Source organism: Panthera tigris, chromosome E2, assembly GCF_018350195.1.
Source record: "Panthera tigris isolate Pti1 chromosome E2, P.tigris_Pti1_mat1.1, whole genome shotgun sequence".
NCBI lineage: Eukaryota > Metazoa > Chordata > Mammalia > Carnivora > Felidae > Panthera > Panthera tigris.
In genome coordinates, this window is record NC_056674.1 from 17475220 (window position 1) to 17501661 (window position 26442).

A 26442-nucleotide genomic window follows, 5' to 3' on the forward strand; every position below is an offset into this window, starting at 1 on the left:
TACACCCTACATGGGGCTTAAACTCACAATCCTGAGATCAAGAGTTGCATGACCTACTGACTGAGCCAGCCAGGTGCCCCAAAAAACTTTACATATATTTTTACATTTATTCATTTTGAGAGAGAGAGAGAGAGAGAGAGAGAGAGAGAGAGAGAGAGAGAGAGAGAGAGAGAGAATGAATCCCAAGCAGGCTCCACAGTCAGTGCAGAGCCTGATCTGGGCCTTGATCTCAGGAACAGTGAGATCATGACTGGAGTCGAAATCAAGAGTCGGACACTTAACCGACTGAACCACTCAGGCATCCCCAAAACCTTAAATTTTGATGCATATGCTGTTCTTCTGGAAATGTACAGGACAGGAAAACTGATATTCTAAGATCAGCTTACCTGAAAAAGACATGTTATAAAAAGTATGTGCATGTACCCTTAACTAAAAGTTCTTAAACATTTCTAAGCTCAAATGATGTTGTAAAATGTTAGAAATGTACAGACAGACCATACAACCATTAACATGTACGCCATTACATGTAAAAACAAAGCAGATTTGGATTATGTGATCATTTTTAATTTTAATAAAATAGATAATTTCATATTACATAGAGAGCAAGTCCATCCACTCATCATTGATAAAATTTTAGAAATATTTTCTATAAAAAGTTTAGTACTTGATTGGGAATGAATCCATTAGAACATGATTTCTATAGGTACAGTGTTCCCATCCTCACCCCCATTCTTATTAATTTTGAGAAAATTTAAAAATACAGAAAAGTACAAAAAATAAGACAAGATATCCATATACCACAATCAGAATTATCCAGTATTTTGATATATTTACTTGCAGTCTTTAGTTTTTAAGAGAAATGGATATTTATATATAAAAATGAAACCCCCCCTTTAAACAGTCCCCATCCCATCCCTCCCACACTCATCCCCTTCCCTGCTCCACTCTTCACAAGCAACCACTATCAAGAGTTTGGTCTGTATCCTTCCAATCCATTTCAAAAACATTTTAAAAACATACATACATATATTTATCCATTACCAATACATAGTACTGAATTTTGTGAGTAAAGTTTTAGTTAAAATTTACAAAATGCATTGTAATATATGTTATTCTGCAACTTCATTTTCCCCCTTCAACATGATTTTTGAGATCTTTTTCTGTAATATAGATCTCATTTGCTAAATTTTACAGATATACAGTATTCCATCATAAGTATTTTCCGTTTTACTCCCCATGGGCATTTAAGGTGTTTCCAACTTATGGCTAACTACAAATCATGCCACAGTAAGCAGACTGGTACATATTTCCTAAGCATAGAAATTCAGAGAATTTTTGAGCTTATTATAAGGAATGTCTCCCTACTCCCAAGGTCATAACCATTTCGGTATACAGCTTATATTCTTGTTCTTATCCTCTTGGTTCTTACCTCTGTTTATAGTTCATGGTCTGTTTTTTCCTTGGAGAACAAATTACCTCCAAATCACTTTTTACATAGTCCCATTATCTTCTCACCTCCTATTGCCATTTCTACCATATTCTAAATTTTAATAGATGCATAGGTGTTTCCAGAATCTCTTCTGTTCTACTAAATCAATACCACAAAAGTCTCTTCCTTGCCAATACTTAAAACTTATATTTTGATTACATTGGTGAAGATCTCCAGATAAATGCAGACAGCAATAAGAAGCATGTTTGGTGGAAATGCGTCTAAAGTTTCAGCATTACCTAGGCCATCAGCTTTTCTGGGGGCCCAGGATTTTTATCATATAAATGTCTTTCTCTTCAGTATAAATTCCATGGTGTCCAGTAACTTTTTAGCTTTTGTTTTCCTCATTTGTGATATATATTCTTTCAGTATGATCATTTCTGATGTGCTATGAGGTTTAAATTCCTGATGAACACTTTCCAATTTTTATGATATTTACAGGGTTTTTTAATGAGTATGAATTTTCTGGTGTCTAATATGGTGTGACTTCTGGCTAAAAGCTTTCCCACATTCACTACATTGATAAGGCTTCTTACCTGTGTGTATTCTCAGATGCAGGGCAAGGGTTGAGAATTGAGAGAAAGCTTTCCCACATTCATTACAACCATAGGGTTTCTCACCTGTATGGCTTCTCACATGCACAGTAAGAGATGAACTTTGAGAGAAGGCTTTTCCACATACATTGCATTCGTAAGGTTTATCACCTGAATGAATTCTCACATGTACGATAAGTGATGTTCTTTGAGAGAAGGCTTTTCCACATTCATTACATTCATAGGGTTTCTCTCCAGTGTGAATGTTTTGATGTTTTATGAGGTACTTCTTCTGGCCAAAAGCTGTTCCACACTCATTACATTTAAAGGGTTTCTCCCCAATATGAATTTTCTCATGCTCGGTAAGGTTAGATTTGCCACTGAAGGTTTTTCCACATTCCTTACATACAAAAGGCTTCTCTCCTGTGTGAGTTCTCTGGTGTCTGATGAGGTTTGACTTCTGAATGAAAGCTTTCCCACAATCCTTACACTCAAAAGGTTTCTCTCCAGTGTGAATTTTCTGATGGGTGAGAAGGTTTTCTTTCTGGCTGAAGGATTTTCCACACTCATTACATTCAAAAAGCTTCTCTCCGGTATGGGTGTTCTGATGTTTAATAACATATTGCTTCTGGCTAAAGGCTTTTCCACATTCGTTACATTCAAAAGGTTTCTCTCTATTATGAAAATGTTCATGCTCAGTAAGATTTGATTTGTGGCTGAAGACTTTCCCACATACCTTACAGGCAAAGGGGTTTTCCCCACTACAAATTTTCTGCTGACTGAGGTGTGACATCTGAATGGAAGCTTTCCCACATTCACAAGGTTTCTCTCCAGTATGAATTTTTTTGATGAATTAGGGTTTACTTTTGGCTGAAGGAATTTCCATATTTCTTACATTTGTAAGGATTCTCTGTGTATGACCTTTCAAATATAGAGGAAGGGATAAAGTTTGAGAGAAGACTATATCATACTCAGTACATTTAAAAGCTTTCTGTCCAAATTTTCTAATGATCAACGAAGTTTTGTTATATTCACTGGTTTCTCTCCAGTAAAAAATTTTCTTCTGCTCAGAGATCTATCATCTAGCTAAAGGCTCTTCAGTATTCCTTAGAACAGGGTTTCCCTTAAGCCTGACTTCTACATTTAATGAGGTGTGACATGTGAGTGAAAGTTTTGCCACATTCAGTAATTTCATAGGGTTTTTCTATGGAGTTCAAATGGTTTTAACTGAAGACATTTCCACACTGATTTACATTTAAAGGGGGTTATTAGCATAAGGAGCAAGCAGAGGCAGGATTTCCTAGTTAAATTAATGATTCTCCCCTACACAACTTCCCTCACAATTAAGTCTAAATTTTGTTTCACACTCTTTCCAGGTAAGTTGAAAAAGGTGTTTCCTTAAAGATATAAGGTCTGCGATCAGAAGAAGTATCCTTCCAATTTTCTTAGTTCACTGCTTTTTTTCCTCAGTCTGTACTTTACTGGAGATGGATGCAACTTGCCTCCCAAATCTTGTTGCCTCTCTATCTGCTCATCATCTTCTCAGGCTTCTTCTAAAACGGAGTACAAAGAATCATCATTCAATGGAGTTAATGTATAAAATGCTTAGTCCTGTGGCTGCAAATGATAAGCACTCAATAATGTTAGCTTTACGTTATCATTATTTATAAATTTTCCCATTACTAGTAATAAAATTATGGATTGTGCTGTGGGATGAACTTTGGAAGCCCATCTCACAGTAAGAAAAAAGCCTCATGACCAATGTCACCAAGTAACTTTTGAGAAGAAAACCTTTGTGGAGGTATCTTCATAGAAAATTAACGTTCAAAGTAACACACAAAGCTTAAGGATTACTCTTGAAAAATAATCTTTCCCATTAATTAGCTCAGCAAATTGAATGTCACAAACAATGAAGAATTAACAAGTAGGATAAAAAGATGACATAAAATTGAGAAAGTCTCCCAGGATACCTAAGAAAAGGGAAGGAATTAACCAATAACTGCTTCCTTCCAAAATCTCATTAAACAGACAAGGGTACAAGCTCACAAGAAAAAAAGGTATGATCAGAGACATCAGTATACACAGACATCAACAAATTTTCCAATAACAAAAGCACACAGAAAATTTTCAACGCAGCAGAGCTGAGGAAGTTCAAGTATGTAAAGGTGCTGCAGAAGAAGATGCCGATGTCAAGTAAGCCAATTTATGCCACAAAATATCAGAAAGACTCAGGAAATGGAGGGAATCAAGTACCTCAAAAGAAGGAATAAAGGATGGTAGCTGAAAAAAAGATCATGTAAGTTGCCATTGGAGCACTACTTTTCCTGTCAGGAAGACAAAGGACCACTCCTTTGTATGAATGGAAATTATTCGATGCAGAAATTTATTCAGAGAAGCTCCAGAACCCAGGACACCCAGCAAATGAGAGGACAAGGGAAAGGTGCTACACAGAAATCAATGGGATTAAATCTATACATAATATAGTGGAACGTCCCAAGATATTCTGCAGCTAATGCCAAAAAATGCTGTCAACCAGGTAAATATACCAGGAGAACCTGAAAGGCACATGAAAAACCTCAGTAGGATACCCTTCCAAGATGGTTGTCATTTGTAGTCATTTTTTTGTTTGTTTAAGCTAAAACAAATGACCTGGCCAGCAGGGTTTGTGTAAAGCAGTATAATCATTCAGGGATCCTGGGTCCATAAGGCATTTTACTTTTTTTTTTTTTTTTTAAGATTTTATTTTTAAGTAATCTCTACACCGAATATGAAGCTCAAAGTCACAACCCTAAGATCAAGAGTCGCACGCCCATCAACAAAGCCAGCCAGGCACCTTGTGGCATTTTATTTTTTTTCTTTTATATAGAGTAGTGAATTCTGAATTTTTTTTTAAACATTTATTTTGAGAGACAGAGAGCAGGGGAGGGCAGGGAGAGAGGGAGACAGAATCCAAAGCAGGCTCCAGGCTCTGAGCTGTCAGCACAGAGCCCGACATGGGGCTTAAACTCACAAGCCATGAGATCATGATCTGAGCCAAAGTCGGATGCTTAACCGACTGAGCCATCCAGAAGCCCAACATTTTTTTTTTTTTAACTTTTATTTGCATTATTTTATGCAGAATTTACTCCCCAGCCATTAAGTTTTTGTTTCTTCAGTTTCTTCTGGGGTATCTTTTACTTACTTACTTTTTTTTTTTTTTTTTAAGTTTATTTATTTTGAGAAAGAGAGAATGAGCAGGTGAAGGGCAGAGAGAGAATCCCAAGCAATGTCAATGTGAGCCTCAATCTCACGAACCATGGGATCACGATCTGAGTAGATCAAGAGCTGGATGCTCAACTGAGCCACCTAGACACCCCTAGGATATCTTTTCCTTCTGTGCAACCTCCTCTTCTGGATTAGGAACAATCTGCTCTTTTTCAGTAGGGATCATCTCAATATGGCAGGGAGAGCTCATACACAGGTTAATCCAACCATGAGCCCTGTAAGTTCTATGTTGCATCTTGGGGCTTTGTTCACCTAGATGTGCTAAATGACCAGAGAATCTACATCTAAACCTTTAAGTTCAATATTGTTCTCTGCATTTTTAAGCTTATGTGGTAAAAATTCAGCACTCTTTTTGGGCCACTGACCCTGTGTCAGCCCCACTGCTTGGCCTGGGCACACCTACCAACTCTACCATTGTAGCGACAGAATGACACACATTGCTTCTGCAAAGTGACCTCTTTCAGACACTTGGTGGCTTTTCTGATATGCATACCCTTGATGGCCTCAGCAGTTTCACAGGTGTTCTTAAAGTGAACACAAAGGTTTGAACCTCTTGATTTGCATGATTTTGTAGGGTCTTCTGGGTCAAGTGAATAACAAACCATTTTTGGAGATCACCTCAGGCTGCTTAAGGAACAGTTGCATTTTACTTTTGTTTCACTGAAACCTACCAGATGACTAAAAGCACCCAGGCATTAAAGAGCTTATGATAATCTTAATGAATCAGTCTTAAATATGACTGTACAGGGGCGCCTGGGTGGCTCAGTCGGTTAAGCGGCCGACTTCGGCTCAGGTCATGATCTCGCGGTCCGTGAGTTCGAGCCCCGCGTCGGGCTCTGTGCTGACAGCTCAGAGCCTGGAGCCTGTTTCAGATTCTGTGTCTCCCTCTCTCTGACCCTCCCCCGTTCATTCTCTGTCTCTCTCTGTCTCAAAAATAAATAAAAACATTAAAAAAAAAAAAAATTAAAAAAAAAAAAATATGACTGTACAGCCAATATTCCACACATTTGAGGAACCCCTACTAATAAGACAGATCAACATCAAAAGAAAAAGAAGGGCGCCTGGGTGGCTCAGTTGGTTTAGCATCTGACTCTTGGTCTCGGCTCAAGTCATGATCTCATGGTTTGTGGGATCAAGCCCCACGTCAGGCTCTATGCTGACACTACAGACCCCACTTGGGATTCTCTCTCTCCCTCTCCCCACTCACATTTTTTCTTTCTCTCTCAAATATAAGTAAACTTAAAACATTAAAAAAAGAAGAAAAATAAAGAAAGTTTGAGGAAATAAGGCAAGGCACAGCACACAGCAACAAAACCCAAAGCCAATCAGATAGAAGATATTTTATCAGTGAAACAATAACAAGGTTCTGTAAGCAAGAAACAAAAAGTTCCTTTTATCTTAAGATGGAGAGTGGGAAGGTAGATTGTATTATTCACTAATAACAGGGTCATCTTAATGCAGAAGGATTATGTTGCTTCACCCTAGTAAACTCAAGCATGGCCACCTACCTTGTTTGGCCAATGAAATATAAGCACAATGGTAAATATTTCCTAGTAGAAGCTTTAAGAAGACAAATTTGGGGGCATCTGGCTGGTTCAGTCAGTGGGTATGCAACTCCTGATCTCTGGGTTGTGAGTTCGAGCCCCACGTTGTGTGTAGAGATTACTTAAAAATAATCTTAAAAAAAAAAAAAAAAAAAAAAAAAAAAAAAAAAAGATGACAAATTCAATGTCTTAAAAAAAAAAAAAAGATGACAAACTCAATGCCAGTTACTCAAAAAATTAAAAACAGAACCGTATGATCCAGCAATTTCACTTCTGGGAATATCTCCAAAAATGAAAACACTAAGACAAAAATATGCACTCCCATGTTCACTGCAGCATTATTTACAATACCTGAGATATGGAAACAATCTAAATGTCCATCAATAGATGAACAAATAGACAAATATGGTACCTATATACAATGGAGTATTATTCAGCCATAAAAAAAAAAAAAAGAATGAAGTCTTGCCATTTGCAACAGCCTGGATGGAACTTGAGGGCATTATGGTAAGTGAGAGAAGTCAGTCAGAGAAAGACAAATAATGTATGATCTCATTTATATGTGGATTCTTAAACAAACCAACAAACAACAAAACAAGATCATAGACAGAGAACAGACTGATGGTTGCCAGAGATGGGGTGGGCAAAATAGGTGAAAAAGGTCAAAAGTACAATTTTCAGTTATAAAATAAGTCATGAGAATGTAATGTACAGCATGGGAACTACTGTATGGCTTAAACTTACTCTGATGGTCATTTCATAGTATATACGAATATCAAATTATCGTTATACACCTAAAACTAATATAATGTATGCCAATTACACTTTAAGAAATTTTTTTTAAAAAGACAAATTCAGAGCGTAAACCAAGGCAATATATTAGCTGAGTGAAGTAAGTTCCAGAAAAAAAAAAAAGGAGAAAACTGATTAGAGGGAAACATTAAAAAAAACAACAAAAAAACTTCCTCTCTTCTAAGTCATGAATCTCTAGACTTAAAGGGCACACTTATGGGCGCTTGGGTGGCTCAGTCGGTTAAACGTCCAACTTTGGCTCAGGTCATGATCTCACAGTTTGTGGGTTCGAGCCCCGTGTCAGGCTCTGTGCATACAGCTCAGAGCCTGGAGCCTGCTTCAGATTCTGTGTCTCCCTCTCTCTGCCCCTCCCTCGCTCGCTCTCTCTCTCTCTCACTCTCTCTCTTGAAAATAAACATTAAAAAAATTTTTTTTAAGTAAATAAAAAATAAAGGACACACGTAGTATCTTGCATGATGAATAATAAAAGATGCATATACCTAGACATAGCACCAAGACTTTTCAAAAGAAAAAGGGAACATAAAAGAAACCAAACTACAATATATAGGTACACATATCACCCAACTACACACACATATATTATCACCCAAAGGAACACGAATAGAACGGCACCAAATATCTCAACAGAAACACAAGAAGCTACAAGACAAAATTCTGAAGGAAAAGTCTAAGCTTAGTCTACCAATCTAAAGGGGAAAAGGCATTTTTTCAGATATGCAAATGTTAAAAAATTTTACCTCAATGCACCTTTCCTGAGGATCTTACTAGATGTGCTCCACTAAAAGTACACACAGAAGGCAATAGATACAGAATCCATAAAAGAGGGGTTATAATACGGGAAAAACAATGAAAAAAGGTCTTTGATAATGGTGACGAAAAACAAGATAAGAGCTATCAGGTCAAAGTACAGCCAGTTCAGCCTCGAGAAGGAGGACAAAAATTCTACAAGTAAATCTCCATGGGAAAAAAATGGAAAGAAATTTCTCCATGCATTTGGCCATGTGGAAACTAGGTTTTAGAAGGCTTTTTAACTATTCTAAGGTCTCCAAAAGAGTCTGTGCTAAGTACAGAAAACCAAGCAAACAAAAGTATGACAAATATAAATTCCATGAAAAGAAACAAAGTATAATGATAAATAACATTCTATACATGTGCACATATACTTCTGCTGTACATGAAAGGATGATAGTGGTCTCAGGATGATGTCTTTAAAAAAATTTTTTTAATGTTTATTTATATTTGAGAGAGAGTGAGACAGTGCACAGGCAGGGGAGGGGCAGAGAGATGTAGACAGAATATGAAGCAGGCTCCAGGCTCCAAGCTGTCAGCACAGAGCCCAGCACGGGGCTTGACCTGAGCCAAAGTCAGACACTTAATTGACTGAGCCACCCAGGCGCCCCTGAAGGTGATGTCTTAAAGTTATTTAAGTTATGAGTAAACTAGGCACTTGTTTCATGGAGCACCATTTTTACTTTATTTCACGGGGCACTTTTTTCATAGAGCACCATTAATTAACTTTAATAAATTAATGACTGCCTTACAAATTACGGTTATTCAGACTTGGGTATTATTCAGCAGGTACTTTCTTGAGACAGAACCAATTGAGACAACCATTTCAAGGAAAACAACTGACAGCACAACAAAATTTGAATTTTCAACCAAAATGAGAAATTTGTAAAGCCTGGGTGGCTCAGTCAGTTAAACGTCTGATTTCAGCTCGGGTCATGATCTTACTGTTTGTGAATTCGAGCCCTGCATCGGGCTCTCTGCTGTCAGCACAGAGCCTGCTTTGGATCCTCTGTCCTCCCCTCTCTGCCTGTCTCCCCTGTTCCTACCCTCTCTCTCTCTCTCTCTCAAAAATAAACATTTTTTTCATTAGAATTTTGGAAAACCTGTATTCTCCACCATGAGATCGATAGCTTCCCAATATTTAAAAGACTTTTCTAATGAAACTGGTGGTGATGTTAACAAATATGTTTTGATATTATATGGTGAGACACCATATATCAAATATTCGATAAGATAATATCAAATATTTCAAAGATCTGTATAACTCAATTGACAAATGCATGATGTTACAGAAGTCATGCAAGGGTAAGAGATCCACTCAAATTTTAACACAGACCAAAAGACTATCTAAGAGAACAAAAAAATATACAGTTTCAAATTCCATATTGTAGCTAATCTTGAAAAATTATTTGTCACATATTGGCATAGTACCAAAGAATATCCACAATTATTTGAAAAGATGCCTACTGAAGTATTTCTTCCTTTCTAACTTCATTTGTGTGAAGCCACAATCCTGTTGTACACTTTAACCAAAATAACATGTTATAAGAGCAGAAATGAGAATCTAGCTATCTTCTATAAACCAGACATTAAAGATACTTACAGATATGAAAAACATCTGTCACTCTTCTCACTCAACTTTTTTCACTTTGGAAAATTATTTTTATTAAGAAATATAATTTAGGTTTATATGTAATGAGATTTTTAAATAAATACATTTTTTTAAAGCTTCTCAATTTTACTGTTTTTTTAAATGTTTATTTTTGAGAGAGAGAGAGAGACAGAGCATGAATGAGGGAGGGGCAGAAAGAGAGAGAGAGACATAGAATCTGAAGCAGGCTTCAGGCTCTGAGCTGTGAGCACAGAGCCCAACACAGGGCTCAAACTCATGAGCCCGGAAACATGACCTGAGCCAAAGTTGGGCACTTAACCAGCTTTGCCTCCCAATTTTACTTTTAAATAAGGTAAATATCACTAAAATCTTCATAAACCATAAGGTCCTCAAGTCTATTTATTATTCCAATTGTGGCAAAACTCATATGACATAAAATTTACTACTAACCTTTTTTTTATTTTTAAAACTGAGGTATAATTGACATAACATTAGGTTCAGATGTACAACATGATTAGATATTTGTATATATTGCAAAATGATCACAATAAGTCTAGTTAACCTCTGTCACCATACGCATACATAGATCTTTTTCTTGCTATGAGAACTTTTAAGATTCAGGTGGTCCTCAAGTTGTAAGAGTGTAAAGGTGACTACTAATGGGTAGCAGGATTCCTTCTGTAGGGATGAAAATGTTCTGGAATTAGTAGTGATGACTGTACAACTTACAAATATTACTTAAAACCACTGAATTGTACACTCTGAAAAAGGATGGATTTTGTATTATGTGAATTTTATGTAAATAAGCTGTTATTTTAAAAAAAGTGGAATTTTGAGAACTGCTACTCCAAACATTTCTCGTTACTCATTCGACAAATACCTTTTTCTTTCTGGCCCATTACTAAGCTCTAGGGATAAACAGTACTGACCAAAACTGAAAAAATTTGCTATCCTCATCAAGATTACATTCTAGTGGACAGATAAAGGAGTTGGTTTGTTAAAAAGCTTTAAGTGCTAGGGAGAAAAAAAAAATCAGGGAACAGGGTAGAGTTTCAATTTACAAAAAAAAAATTTTTTTTAATGTTTTATTTATTTTTGAGACACAGAGAGACAGAGCATGAACGGGGGAGGGTCAGAGAGAGAGGGAGACACAGAATCGGAAGCAGGCTTCAGGCTCTGAGCTGTCAGCACAGAGCCCAACACGGGACTCAAATGCACGGACCATGAGATCATGACCTGAGCCGAAGTCGGATGCTCAACTGACTGAGCCACCCAGGCGCCCTGAGTTTCAATTTTAAATAGAATGGCCTCAGGAGCTCTTGGGTGGTTCAATTGGCAGCCAACTTTTAGCTCAGGTCACGATCTCACAGAGTGGAAGGGGCTCTGTGCTGACAGCTCAGAGCCTGGAACCTGCTTCAGATTCTGTGACTCCTTTTTCTGCCCCTCCCCTGCTCACATTCTGTCTGTCTCTCTCTCCCTCTCCCTCTCAAAAAATAAACAAACAAAAAGTATTTTAGAGATCCTGGGGAAATCTAAATATGGACGGATTATTATATAACATTAGGGCATTATGGTTAATCCATCTAAGGAGTAATGATATTTTGGTTATGTAGACAGATAACATTCTTTTTAGAAAATACATAATTTTTTAGAGGTGAAGGGTCATATGTTTCAGCATATGTAAATATGCATACATAGGAATATAGACACACATATTCAACAGACATGGCAAAATAATTACTGAATCTACATAGTGAGTATATAAGAGAATGATAAACTCCTCTTTAAAAGTTTTTAATATTTGAAAATATTTATTAAGACAAACTGAAAAAGAATTGATAAATAGTAACAACCCTCCCACAATTCACAGATTTAACAAGTATCTCATATTTAATCAAAACTGGAAACAGAAAGAACATGGGCCTTCCTTTCAACACATTTAAAAACATTTTTTTTAACGTTTATTTATTTTTTGAGAGACAGAGACAGAGTGTGAGCAAGGGAGGGGCAGAGAGAGAGAAGTCACAGAATCCGAAGCAGGCTCCAGGCACCAAGCTGTCAGCACAGATCCTGACATGGGGCTCAAACTCATGAACCGCGAGATCATGACCTGATTAAGTGGACACTTAACTGACTGAGCCACCCAGGCACCCCTCGACACGTTTATAATACAGACTCCAGACATCAAAATATAAAAATATCTAAGAATTTACTCAGGACTTTTGAATTTCCATGAAAATGTGAGATAGGATGGACAAAGGGAAGATCAATAAAAGGGGAACATGTTTAAATGATAAGTAAGACCTGAAGAGGTAAAACATTTCATAATCAAAAGCCAAGATTCAAAGCATTTTATAAAGAGGAGAAAATGTGTTCACATTTACATTTACGGTTAGTTAATATGTCCTCTCTTGATTATATTGAAGTGTATCTTTTTAAAGTCTTGGCTGACCCTATCTCAAGGACCATGAGCAAAGAAACAATCAAGACATTTTATGAAATTGGTTTTAGGTAATATTTGGACCTGAAAATAATGAATTGAAATCTCCAATTTGGGTATTATATTAATGAATTCACTGTCTGACACAAAAAGAATGAAGCAAGTTAGACAGTTGTTTATCCGATAAATAGGTAAAATTACGGTGGGAAAGACAAAAAGGCTGGAGGTGCCAAAATAAAAACTGATACTATAGAGCTACTTCTAACTTCAGAATGAGTCTTCACTGGGATTTAATTTATAAAGAGGAGGAGCCCTGAGGGGCGCCTGGGTGGCTCAGTAGGTTAAGTGTCCAATTCTTGATTTCAGCTCAGGTCATGTGATCTCACAGTTCATGGGGTTGAGACCCACATGGGGCTCTGCACTGACAGTGGGAAGCCTGTTTGAGTGTCTCTCTCTTACCCTCTCTCTGCCCCTTCCCGGCTCTATCTCTGTCTCAAAATAAACTTTAGGGGCACCTGATGGCTCAGTCGGTTAAGCTTCGGACTCTGGCTCAGGTCATGATCTCACGGTTTGTGAGTTCAAGCCCCACAATTGACTCTCTGCTGCCAGTGCAGAGCCCACTTTGGATCCTCTGTCTTCCTCTCTCTGCCCGCACGTGGGTGCACGCTCTCTCTCTCAAAAATAAAATAAACTTTAAAAAACAAAAAAAGAGAGGAGGAGGAAAAGCAGAATGCTGTGTTCTAGGAGCCACCTCCAGTAAGAGGGAAAAAAAAAAAAAGCAAAGACAAGAAAAACACTTAGATAAAGTAGTATCTCAGGTCATCACAGTACCAATCAAGAAGTAGGAGAGAATTCCTACAAGGGTGACTCAAACATGGCATAAATAGATCCTTTCTTCTAAATGGTAAAATAAGAACATTTCTGCCCACTTTTGACATCTGTGAAGGATAAAGAAAAACAGGAAAAAAGGGGGAAACTGCATTGTTGATAAGAGTAGGAAACAGGTATAATTCTAATGTCTTATGAGAAAGGATGTTAGCAGGCAGCTGCCATTGCTGTTTTTAGGAAGAGCTCTCTTGTACAAGAGATACTTATGTATCTCTGAAAACATAAGGAACAGCCTCAAGGGCAAATCATCACCTTGTTTTTAACAGAATCCAGGAACATAGGCTGAATGCAGAAGATTTGGTGGACGCACCAGCATCAAAAAATGGTAGGAAAAGTAGGACTCAGCAGGACAATACAGAGATACCATCAGTGAATAAAGTAGCTTATTAGTACAGCAAAACAGGTCACAACTTTCTATGTCCCTAAATTCCTGACTTGTGTATCTAACTGCCTATATGAATATGGACTTAGATGATTAGAAGACACGTCAAAATCAACAAGAAACCTCTTGATCTGCCAAAATTCCTGAAGTCTTCCTATCTCAGTAAATGTTAACTCATTCTCTTCTAGATAAAACCTTGGGAGTTATCAGTGATTCCTCTTCCTCTTATAACCAACACACTTTATCAGCCAATCCTGTCAGCTCTTTCTTTAAAGTATCTCAAGAATCTGACTTGTCACTAGCTCAACTACTAGTATTTTCCTAGCTAGATTTCTGCAATAGCCTCTGATTAATCTCCTAGCCTTGGCCCCCCTATACCTTATTTTCTCTATACAGCAGCCAAAATATAATTCTGATCTTATTACTCCTCTGCTCAAGATCCTTTGATGGTCTCCCAAATCACTCAAAATAAAAGCCAAAGTCTAAGACTTAGCCTGTTACTTAACCAAACATATTCCTTTTCCCTTTTGCTCACTCTGTGCCAGGTACTCTGCCCTGGTCAATTTCTTGAATAGCAAGCTCCAGCCTCAGTGCTTTTAACACTTTTGATTCTTTCTGGATGAATGCTTTCCCATCAAATACTGCATGCCCCCTTTGCACATTCTCCAGATCTTTTTTTCAAATGTCACCCTCTTAGAGACCTTTCCCTGACCAACAGATTTAAAATTATAATAGCCAACTAGCCTCGTCTATGCTGGTTTTCCTTACTTTAATTTTGTCCAAGCACTCACCACCATCTAATAGAATATATATTTTTACTTATTTACTCACAAGTCTGTCTTCCTCTTCCTTCCTCAGGAACACTTGTGTGTTCAAAAGCATAAGCCTGGAAACGACCTAAATGTCCATAAATAGGAGACAGGTTAAATAAATGTGTTGATAGAGAATCTCTCCCAGAAAAAACAAAACAAAACAAAACAAAACTATGGACACAATAGAATACATACCACCATTTGTATGAAAAGGAAAACTAAGGGCTTATATACATATATATTCATATTTACAGCACAGATATATAATACATGCTAGTTTATTCATAGATTACCTCAAGAAGGATACATGTGAAACTCTTAAAAGTAACTGCATCTTTGAAAAAAAACTTAAGACTGAAGGTCAAAGGTAAGAGACGACCTTTCCATTGTATACCCGGATGTTCAAAAATTTTGAAAGCTCATGTATTACATTAAAAACAGACTCATCACATTCATATGCACACATACACACAGCCGAAAAGAAGTGATTTCTAAGGCAACAACTTCTGAAAGAGGTATATGGGGGCAGAAGAAAGGGAGGCGGGAGTTTGTTGATACATAACGGGGGAAGTGGAAAAGAAGACAATAGGAAGCATGACTACAGATGTAAAATATAATTTGGAGGCACTTAACCACTGAAAGAATGAAAGAAGATGGGAAATAAGAAAAAGGAACCTAAATGTCAGACAATACATAAAGACTTAGGACCTATAAAAGACACTGCATGAGGAAAGGAGTCTATACACATTAGGAGGTATGAAACTGAGGGTATCAATGAAAGAGAGATCACAGACGCAGTACAAATAAAGTATGAAGTGCTGACATCCAGAATAGAGATAAGCGGGGCATCTGGCCCTTTAGAATCTAATTAAATAGAGTACTGAAGCAAAAAAAAATGATGACTGTAAATGTAACTCAGGTCTCTAAAGAATTCATACCAAGTAAATACTTAAAGTCTAGGGCCTGTAAGAAAACATCTTAAGAGTATTTCAGAGGTGTCAGTGCTGCCTGAACAACTGTGACCTGCCTTGTCATTCACTCACCTGAACAAATTTCCTTTCCACTTTGTTCTCCACCATCCAGAGTTTGTCTTCTTGTTCCAACAAAGGATCACATACGGTGTAGTTGGTTTATAACCTGCTATTGGGGAAATGACACAGCACTAGAATATTAATGCTGGGGGCCAAAGTACCATCCTAGAACTCAGCCCTGGGGCCTCCAGGCCTTCTGAATGATGAAAAAGGTGAAGTCTCCAGGGATGCACAAGGAAGCGGCCCTGTGAAAAAGAACAAAGTAATGACCTTTTGCCTTAGAGATTAAAGCGCACACGATTATATAAGCAAAGGGACTAAGACTATTTGAATCCTGAATTTCAAAGCGATACTCATTAAACCATTTCAGTTTCCACACATCCAGAAATGGGACACAAAAGACAGAATTATTTCTCAGAATTTTACTTACAAAGAAAAGCTGTTCACACTTTATATGACTGGTTGCTATTGTTCTGTTGCACCACATTCCCACATGGGCTCCTGAGTGGATTTTAACCACGGCCCTTATTCCTGCATGAATTTAATACTCATCTCTATGACAACAGCAGCGAATGCCTATTAGAACTAAATCATCAGGATACAATATGTAGGAAATTGTTCTTACGCTATTCAAGAATAAAGTTGCAGAAAGTTTTCCTAGAGTCCTAATAGTTACTTTGTGTTATAATCTGAGTAAAACCATATATTAGAAATGTCCTATAGATGTTCATCCATTCATTCAAAAAAACATTTTTAAGAACATTAAGACAACTGGCAAAATTTGAATATGGACTTTGGATTAAGTAATAGCAATGTGTCTATGTTAAAATTTTCTAATTTTGGTTACTACACCGTGGTTACGAAAAACAATGTCCTTGGTCTTAGCAAATTCTTGCTGAAGTACTTACAAAGGAAGCACGTGTGCAATTTAGTCTCAAATGGTTAAAAAAATTATACACACATATTTTGAGAGAGAAGGACAAATAAAGCAAAAAACTGAAAAGTGAATGGTAAATCTGGGGAGAGTATATGGGACTTTCTGAACTAATCCAACTTTTCTATAGAGTTGAAATCATATTAAAAAAAAAGCAAAATCCTGAAGCACCTGGGTGGCTCAGTTGGATAAGGAGCCAACTCTTGATGTTGGCTCAGGTCGTGATCTCACAGTTATGGGATCTAGCCCCACATCGAGCTTCACACAGAGCCTGGAGCCCGCTTGGGATTCTCTTTCTCTCTCTCTCTCTCCCTCTCTCTCTCTCTCTCTCTCTCTCTCCTCTTCTCCCCCCACTCATGCACTGTCTCTCAAAATAAGTTAAAAAAAAAAAAAAAGGCAGGGGCACCTGGGTGACTTAGTTTAAGCGTCAGACTCTTGCTTTCAGCTCAGGTCATGATCTCACGGTTCATGGATTCAAGCCCCGAGTCAGGCTCTGCGCACACACTGCACAGCTTGCTTAGGATTCTCTCTCCCCCTCTCTCTCTGCCCCTCCCCTGCTCTCTCTCTCAAAATAAATAAACATTTTTTAAAAAGACAAAATCCTAAAAAACGTAAGTTACTACTTACACACATACACACTATTACTATGTATGTTGAAAAGGCTTGGTCACCAATTTGTGCTGGGTTGTGGCAGAGATGGAAGGCTAAGAAAGTGATTTAAACATTAATGTACACAGAGAGAAATAGGAGAAGGTGAGTTGGCTGAAGACAACCTTGCAGGAGAAAGGAGATCAAGTTTGATATTCTGGACATCCAGAGTGTCAGGTTTCTAAGCAACATGCAGGCAGGTATATCCATTAGGCAACTGCACACATACATAAGGAGCTCAGATAGGCTGAGGAAGGAAATGGCAATTTATCAGCTGTCAGAATACCAGTGCTGCTGAAGACAGAGGTAGAATGTGACTGTGACTGCTTAGAGAATATACACAGTATATGAAAAAGATAGTCAAGGACAGAATCCTATGAACACCAACAATGGAGGAGGCAAGGAAAGGTTTTCAAAGAGCATGGTAGCTGATTAGTTTTGAGTCGTTCAAGTGCTTCTCCTGAAAACCATACAATATATCAAGAATAATGGGGCTGTAAAACTAGTAGAATCTCTTCACTCCAAATTATATATGTGTAGCCCCAAACACCCAAAATAACAAATATGGTACAGGAACTACAACACCATGGTAGGTACAGCAAAAAAGACTACACAATGGTAAGAAATCTTTGAGAGAAAAGATCTCAGAAATAATTAGCAAATACTCATTCTCAGAATGGCAGTGAGAACTGTTACAACTCAGTCTAACAATGAACAACAAAACCAGGGACCAAAAAACCCCCTCGCAATTCCATGTAGAACCAAAAAAGAAGCTTACATAGGAAGTTGCAAAGAAGCCTAGGAAAAACTGGGAATTCTTCAGGGGATTCCAAGAACTTAAAAAGCTCAGAAATCTTCAGCTAGTAATTCTTTACTGAATGAGTAAGGCCTCACCCTAAAGGAAACTGATGAAAGCAAGACCTAGATTAAACAGAAAACGACTGTGGGGAAAGGAGTAAGCTTAAAAAATACTTGGGAGTAGGGCATCCCCAGATTTAGCAACGTCTAAAGGTGAATATATCATCCTAGAAGGCAAGTACTGTGAAGAATTATGGGAAAGAGGCAGATAGAGACAGAAGTTGGCTTCAACCAGGTTAGGGTCATTGAGCCAGAGGAGGTAAGGAACTCCTTTGTTTTTAACACTAAGAGGCAGGTGAGCTCTGAAGCATAAAATGCTCCTATGCTTCCTTTTTCCTGGTATTGGTCTCAGAAAATTTCTCACAAACATAAGTAAACAAAATAATTGTTTGTATCCATATAAGGATACTATAACAAAAAGAGGGAAAACAAACAGCACAATTTCCAACAGTTGAGCAAACTCACCTGAAAAATAACTGCCACAAAGCAATTAAGAAATGAAAACAAAATGAATTTTTCCAAAAGACAAAAACTTTAAAAAGGAAGCAAAGCTGGGCCACCTGGGTGGCTCAGTCAGTTGGGCGTCCGACTCTTGATTTTGGCTCAGGTCATGATCCAGGGTCATGGGATTGAGCCCCATGTTGGGCTACACACTGAGCATGGAGCCCACTTAATATTCTCTATCTCTGCCACTCTCCCCTGCTCACACTCTCTCTAAAATAAAATAAAATAAAATAAAATAAGCTAACAAAGCTATATAAAGAAAACAACAAAAACAGACTCTTGGGGCGCCTGGGCGGTTCGGTCGGTTAAGCATTCGACTTCGGCTCAGGTCATGATCTCATGGTTTTTGAGTTCAAATCCCACATCGGGCTCACCACTGTCAGCGCAGAGCCCACTTTGGATTCTGTGCCCCCCCCCCCGACCCCTCCCATGTGCACTTTCTCTCTCTCAAAAATAAACATTAAAAAAAAAAACAAAAACAACTCTTAACTATAGAGAACAAAGTGAAGGTTGCTGGGGGGGGGGGGAGAGGGGGAATGGGTTAAATGGGTGATGGCTATTAAGGTGGGCACTTATTGTGATGAGCACTGGATGTTATATATTAAAGTGGTGAAGTCTGGAATTTAAATAATATCTTGAAATTACAAAAAATTTAAAAAAAGAAAATAACAATTAAAAGAGACACTGAGTAACAAAAAGGTCACTCAAAAGGAGGGAATGAAAAGAAAGCAGAATTAAGAATGGACATCTTGGGGCACCTGGCGGGATCAGTCAGTAGAGTACACAACTCTTGATTTCAGAGTTGTGAGTTTGAGCCCCACATTGGGTGTAGAGATTACTTAAAAATAAAATCTTTAAAGTGCACCTGGGTGGCTCAGTGTCTGACTTCCACTCAGGTCATGATCTCATGGTTCCTGGCTCAGCTCAGAGCCTGGAGCCTACTTCACATTCTGTGTCTCTCTCTCTGTCCCTCCCCCGCTTGTGCTCTCTCTCTCAAAAATAAATGAATAAACATTAAAAAAATAAAATCTTTTAAAAAATAAATGAACAATGTCAAAACAAATTTAACTTGAAAATTACAACTCATTCAACATAGGGCTAACCTATCTAATGTACAGCTACTAGAAGAAAATGGGACCCCCACAGAAAAATGAGGAAAAGGATATGAACAGACACTTCCCAGAAAAATACATGAAACCCTTATTAAGCATATGGAAGATATTCAGCCTCCCTCATAAAGGATATAATAAGACCTATACTGAGATACCAATTTTCAGTTAGGCCTTTGGCAAAAAGTATTCAACACTACACTCCAATGGTAAGGTTCTAGCAGACAAGGTGCTCTTGTACATTGCTAGTGGCAGTGTAAATACCTAGCTATATGGTATTCCACTTAACAGCAATCTAGTTTAGAGATACTCCTGCATTAAGTACAAAATGACACAGCAAAATTATTCATTATTGCAGTTAGTAACAGCAAAAGATTGAAAACAACCCAAATGTTGAACAGATGTCCAACAACTGAATTAACCATGGTAAATACACAAATGGTATCTTATTTATATAGCAGTTAAAATGAAAAAACAAAAACACAAAGAAACCACGTGATTAAGAAAGATCTCCAAGACATGTGGTTAAGTGAGGAGTAAGATGCATATAGTATGCTATCTTTTATGAAAGGAGGGTGAGGGTAGGAGGGAACTAGTGGCTCAACAAACAAAAAATCCACTTAAAGGATAAACAAGAAACTATACTTGAATGAGACAAAGAAGAATGTGATGGGGGAGGGCAGAATAGATGAGGTATCTCTGTGAGATTTATTTTTTTGTTGAATCACAGAAACACATTAGTTTCTTTTTATTTTTAGTTTTTATTTATTTAAGATTTTAAAAAATGTAATCTCTACACCCAGAGTAGGGTTCATACTCACAATTCCAAGATCAAGGGTCACATGCTCTACTGAGCCAGCCAGGTAGTTACTGGCTTTAGCCATTAGTTACTTTTTAAAATAAATCCATTTTTTAAAAGGCAGTCCCTGGGGGTGCCTGGGTGGCTCAGTGGGTTAAACATCCGACTTTATTTAGCTCGGGTCATAATCTCACGGTTCCTGAGTTCGAGCCCCATGTTGGGCTCTGTGCTGACAGGGCAGAACCTGGAGCCTGCTTCAAGTTCTGTGTCTCCCTCTCTCTGCCCCTCCCCTGCTCGCACTGTCTCTCTCTCTCAAAAATGAATAAACATTAAAAAAAAATTAAACTTAAAAAAATAAATAAAAAGCAGTCCCTGAACAGGAAGGCAAATTGAAACAAATGAACCCAACTATACATTAACTTGGTAAAATAGTTCCTCAAAGAATTTATTTCAAAAGGCTTTAGAACAAAAAAGTAACTATACATCTTTAGTGGAATACAGTCTAGGGACAAAAATAGCTACAAAGAAATTTTTCATGTGATGAAGTATGTTGTTCATGGTTACTACTACTACCAGTAATGTTATTTTGAAACCATGTTTCTTATACTGCAAGATAAAACAAAGAAAATAAGAAATTATGTTAACATGTTTCAAAATTTTTATTATACAATACAATTAGGAGCTAATTATTAGGTAAAAATATCATACAATTTAACTTGAATTAGAAACTTATACAAACCTGTATTTTTAAAAATGGATTTTCTAGCTCTATCACTGAAATGCCTTGGAACATTACCCCTGCAGAAATGAGAACATCTCTGATACCATCCTCTAATAAAGGGAACCAGAGCTCCTTGTGAGAAATGGCCAATTCCAAATGTAACAGGGAAGGTACAAAGTGGGCTTGGAGTGCATAAAAGTTTCAAAGTTAAACAGCAACAAGTCAAAATGAACCAGCAGGAGCTTGGAGGACCGCCCATCAGCTAAAACTGTGGTAATAGGAGTATCAGAAAGAAAATTCGTTGCAGTTACTAGAACACTTTGTAATGATGCTTAAAGGTCAGAAAAATTTGAAACAATTTGAGGTCAGCAAATAAATGGAAAAGAAATTTTAAAAAACTAGAAAATCAGGGGCGCCTGGGTGGCGCAGTCGGTTAAGCGTCCGACTTCAGCCAGGTCACGATCTTGCGGCCTTGAGTTCGAGCCCCGCGTCAGGCTCTGGGCTGATGGCTCGGAGCCTGGAGCCTGTTTCCGATTCTGTGTCTCCCTCTCTCTCTGCCCCTCCCCCGTTCATGCTCTGTCTCTCTCTGTCCCAAAAATAAATAAAAAACGTTGAAAAAAAAATTAAAAAAAAAAAAAACAAAAAAACTAGAAAATCATCACTTTTCAACCCCTGAAGAAACTGATTTAACCAAGGATTATTTATCAGAGTAAAACCTATCTACTAAATTGATGGGAAATGAACATTAGTATGGTACCAAAGTAAATCCATACAGATTACATTTTGGGGAAAATGCAATCACTAATGATGGACCAGTCGTCATATCCTATGTCTCTCCTGATGTTATGCAATTTGAAGATCATCTCTGATACACTCTGGCCAAAAATGTCACAATTGCGATTTTTAATAAATATCATCAGAGGTTCTGAATTAGAACCATGAGAAAGTAACCATCACAGAAATCAAAGAACATTCTCATGAAAAAGATAATGATGGTTTTCTACAGATGAATATAACTTGAACACAGAAATCTAACTTCTTCATTCCAGTTATAAATTGAAATGTTAAAAAAAAAAAAAAGTTTAAACACGGAAATAGGGGCTCCCGGGTAGCTCAGTCAGTTAAGCGGTCGACTTTGGTTCAGGTCATGATCTCTAAATTCGTGAGTTCCAGCCAAGGTGATAGGGAGCCTGGAGCCTGCATCAGATTCTGTCTCCCTCTCTCTCTCTCTCAAAAATAAACATTAAAAAAATAAAACAGGGGCACCTGAGTGGCTCAGTAGGTTAAGGATCCAACTTCGGTCATGATCTCACAGTTCTTGAGTTCCAGCCCCTATCGAGCTGTCTGCCGTCAGCACAGATCACAGGGGATCCTCTGTCCCTCTCTCTCCGTGCCCCTCCCCCACACTCTTTTGCATGAGCTCTCACTCTCAAAAATAAACATTTAAAAAATAAAGGGCCCCTGGGGTGCCTCAGTCGTTTGAGCGTCCGACTTCAGCTCGTGCCTCGTGGGTTCAGGTTCGACTCAGGCCCCATGTTGGGTTCTATGCTGACAGCTCAGAGCCTGGAGCCTGCTTCGATTTTATGTCTCCTTCTCCCTCTGCCCCTCCCCCACTTGCAGTGGTGTGTCTCTCTCAAAAATGAATAAACATTAAAAAAAAAATTTTAAATAAAATTAACATGGAAATAAAAAAAGAACATCTATATATCTGAATCTTTAAGAAATTCCTACCAGAAATAGTACAAGTGGCTGTACTATTTCTAAGGAACTATTATTTTGCGGATAGTAATAATACTGCTATTTAACCCTTAGCCATTGCTTACTACACACCAGGCACTCAGAACTCCTCAATCTGCACAACCAACCACCCTGTGAATCAGATACTATCATTTTTCTCTATATTATCAAATGACAAACAGGCACAGGCTTAAGTAAACCGAGGTGCAAAGTGGCACAGGAAAGAACTAACAGTCTGGCTCTACAGCCTATGTCCTCCTTTAAAGGAAAAAAAAAGAAAGACTTTAACTTTTAAATACTAAACTCATATACTTAGAAAACAAACATAAAAGGGTATTTGCCCTTGCCCCACCTATCCCAGTACTACTACCCCAAACAGAGATAGCCATTTATTAGTTTCTTGTGTATCTTTTGAGTTTTCTAATGGAAACAAATACAAATATATATTCTTATTTCTGCCCTTCTTACTTCAAATGAAGCATACCATACATCAGGCATCTTAGTTACTTCAGTGTCAGTATACAGAAAACTTCCTCCTTATTCTTTCGTATACCTGTGTATTATTCTATGTATAGGTGGATCTAATTTTTCAAACCAATCTCTTAGTGATGGCTCGCTCATCTTTTCCTATACCAAACACTGCAGCAATGAGCAAGATTGTACCCGTATCATTTTAAGCAAATGCAGGTATGTATACTTGTAGGATTAATTTCCAGATGTGAAATAGACACGTCAAAAAGAAAATACATTTGTAGTTAGTATAGATGTTGCCGAATTTCCCTTCATCGGCCTGCTTCATGCTAACACCAACACGATTTTAATTTCTGAGGATTTATATCTTAAAATACATTACCATTAGATGGATGGATTTTGAGAGTATAATGCTAAGCCAAATAAGTCAGAGAAAGACAAATACCATATGATTTCACTTATCTGTGGAATTTAAGAAACAAAACAAAGGAACAAAGGGGAAAAAAAGAGACAAACCAAAAAACAGATTCTTAACTATAGAGAACAAACAGATAGTTACCAGAGGGGAGGTGGGTGGGTGGGGGATGGGTGAAATAACTGAAAGGGATTAAGAGTACACTTATCTTGATGAGCACTGAGTAATACACAGAATTACTGAATCACTATATTGTACACCTGAAACATGTAACACTGTATGTTAACTATACTGGAATTAAAAATAAAAATACATTAGCACTGGACTCCTGCCTCCCCACACCCTGCTTTTCTTTTTCAGAGTTTTACTCTCTATTCTACTTTATTTTTCCATGTGAAGTACAGAATCAGCTTATCTAGTTCTCCCCCACCCCCCAAAAAGCCATAGATACCATTATTAGGATCACACTGAATTAATACATTCACTTCAATCTACACACGCTTCTTTAGGACATCTTCCTGTTGAAACACACGACGTATCTATTAAATAACATCTCATGTTATGCCTCTTAGCACTTTTTAGAGTTCTAATAGCTTTGCACATTATTTCTCAATTTTTTTATTGCTATTGTAAATAGTTTTCTTCTATTAGGTCTTCTAACTGGCTGTTGTCTATTTGAATACTATCGATTTGTAGATATTAAATTGGTGCCCAATAACTTTAAATCTCATTTATTATTACGCTAAGGAGGACCGTGGGGATTCTTTAGAAAAAGCATCTTTGCAGATCGAATTGTCTATTTCTTTACAGAATCCACTCAATCTGGGAACACCTCGATTCATTTAGGAGTTAGGACACTTCGAATCTAGGTCAGACTAACGGATAAACATTGCAACAACTAAATTTTCCTCAAAGAATGGGGATAACTGTGCCTAGCCTAGAACTCCAAACCCTTGACTCTAATCCTAGGCTTTCTGTATCATACGACACTGCTGCTCAAAGTGTAACGTCGATATTTAGTCTAGTACTTAATAGTAGCCCTATTAAAATAACCTGAAGATCAGAGGATTTGAGATCGCCTGCAGCTCCCTCACAACAAAAAGTGCCTTTGAAATATTCTTGTTTGCTTAAAAAATAAGAAATCACGGTGATCTACATTCTGCTATTAAAAGTAAATGCCTTTTTATGTAAAAACTCACTTTTAATTTACCACTTAGTTTTTTTCCCCCTTTAAACATTCAAATAAACATACTCCGCGAAGATGGCACCGTATTTACCAGCACTTTCGACAAGGGAAGTGCGACTCAGTATTACCTCAATGTTGGTCTATATCTCCCCCTCAGATGCAGCCATATACAATCCTGCACCCACAGTTTCTCAATAATCCCAACATCCAGTCAAACTTGCGGACAAACTCAGGGTCACACACGCTCGAACCCTCCTCAGAGACCCCCACCCCCACCCCACATGTAGGCCAGAAGCTCTAAAACCCACTCCCCGTCCCCGCGCCGCGCCCCAATAGATTCAGAAACCTCCCCTTCAACCTCCCCGACCCGACCGGCCCAAGACGCCCACATCCCACCTCCTACTTTCGCGCCACGTGGACCCAGGGGCCGGACTGACCCGCGGACAAAGACCAAAATGTCCACTCGGCGCGCTGCGCCTGCGCACTCCGATGGCGAGCAAGAGCTCCCAGAAGTCTCCGCGACGCGGCCCACACGGTCACCGCGGCCTGGCCCAGGCTGGTATTTGATTACCTTCTGTTAACAGCAAGGCCGCTTTTCCGGCCTTGAACTACATTTCCCTTAAGGCTTTGCTGGTCAGCACTCTGTCCCACAAGAACTTGGCTGCCTTTTCCTGTGATTATGGGGTTCGCGGGGTGAGTCGTCCCGCTTTGGAAAAAAATCAGTTCAAGCCTGGTGGGAGGTTTGGAGGAGGGAGTCCGTCTTTGAAGCTCCGCGAGCGCAGTATCAAACGGGCCAAACTCAGGCCCTGAGGTATGAGGACACCATCTTGCATGTGTCTGGTCTGGCTGTGGACTGCGTTTCCCAGAGTCCAAAGCGGCCGACGTTACGCTTTCCTTGACGTCGTGGCGAGATCGTTAGCTCCGCAGGGACCCGGACGCGACCAAGGGGAGGCAGAAGGTGAGGGGTCTGGGAGTCCGGGGCGGGGACGGGGCGTGTCCAGAGCCTCTGGTCTGTGCGCGCTGGCGGGAGCGGGTTGAGAATGCCGGATTGAGAATGAGTCTTTGGGGCTGCGTGACCAGGGGTGGGTGACTGTGAGTGTGTGGCTGTGGCCGCCTGTCTCCAGGGTGTAAGTCTGGTGTTTGTGTAGCCATGTGTGATACTGTGTGTTGGGGTGTGGGGTCCTTGCGACTGTGGGGGGTGATATCTGCTTGTGACTGTACGCCTTGTTCTTGGGGGGATGTGAGTGTGGTTGTGACTGAGACAGGTGAAGGCGTCTGTGCGGTTATGATTATATGTCTCCAAGGTGATCGTATGGTGTTGGTTGCATGATATTGTAGCCACGTGTGGTAGTTTGTGTAGTTGTGTGTCTGTGACTGTGTGGTGACAACGCGTGTGTGTATCCCTCTTGTGTCCCATGGAGTGTGTCTGTGAAACGGTGGCAGTGTGTGGTGCTGTGTGTTTG

General features: G+C 38.6%; 2 protein-coding genes and 1 pseudogene across 9 annotated transcripts in view; 1 reads left to right on the forward strand and 2 right to left on the reverse strand.

The window, feature by feature from the left end:
• Window positions 1-548: 548 nt before the first annotated feature.
• ZNF146 (zinc finger protein 146) lies at window positions 549-25637 on the reverse strand. Of its 5 annotated transcripts, none has more exons than XM_015544147.2 (4): window positions 25551-25637; window positions 15610-15842; window positions 14586-14651; window positions 549-3575 (listed from the first exon to the last, which is right to left on the reverse strand). In XM_015544147.2, the coding sequence occupies exon 4, from the start codon at window positions 2813-2815 to the stop codon at window positions 1937-1939; it is 879 nt and encodes a 292-aa protein (XP_015399633.1). In that variant the 5' UTR covers window positions 2816-3575; window positions 14586-14651; window positions 15610-15842; window positions 25551-25637; the 3' UTR covers window positions 549-1936. The 5 variants fall into 5 exon arrangements, with proteins under 5 accessions (XP_015399633.1, XP_007096884.1, XP_015399632.1 ...); XM_007096822.3 differs by lacking the exon at window positions 25551-25637 and adding an exon at window positions 25376-25461; XM_015544146.2 differs by lacking the exon at window positions 25551-25637 and adding an exon at window positions 25383-25455.
• LOC107181047 lies at window positions 5324-6073 on the reverse strand (annotated as a pseudogene).
• A 211-nt stretch (window positions 25638-25848) lies between the features above and the next one.
• ZNF565 (zinc finger protein 565) overlaps window positions 25849-26442 on the forward strand; it is a 30639-nt gene continuing 30045 nt past the window's right edge. For 3 of the 4 annotated variants that reach the window (XM_007096820.3, XM_042969010.1, XM_042969008.1), the window contains exon 1: window positions 25849-25937. The gene's annotated coding sequence lies outside the window, so the exon portion shown is untranslated. The remainder of the gene's footprint in view (window positions 25938-26442) is intronic. The other variant, XM_042969009.1, reaches the window with a different exon arrangement.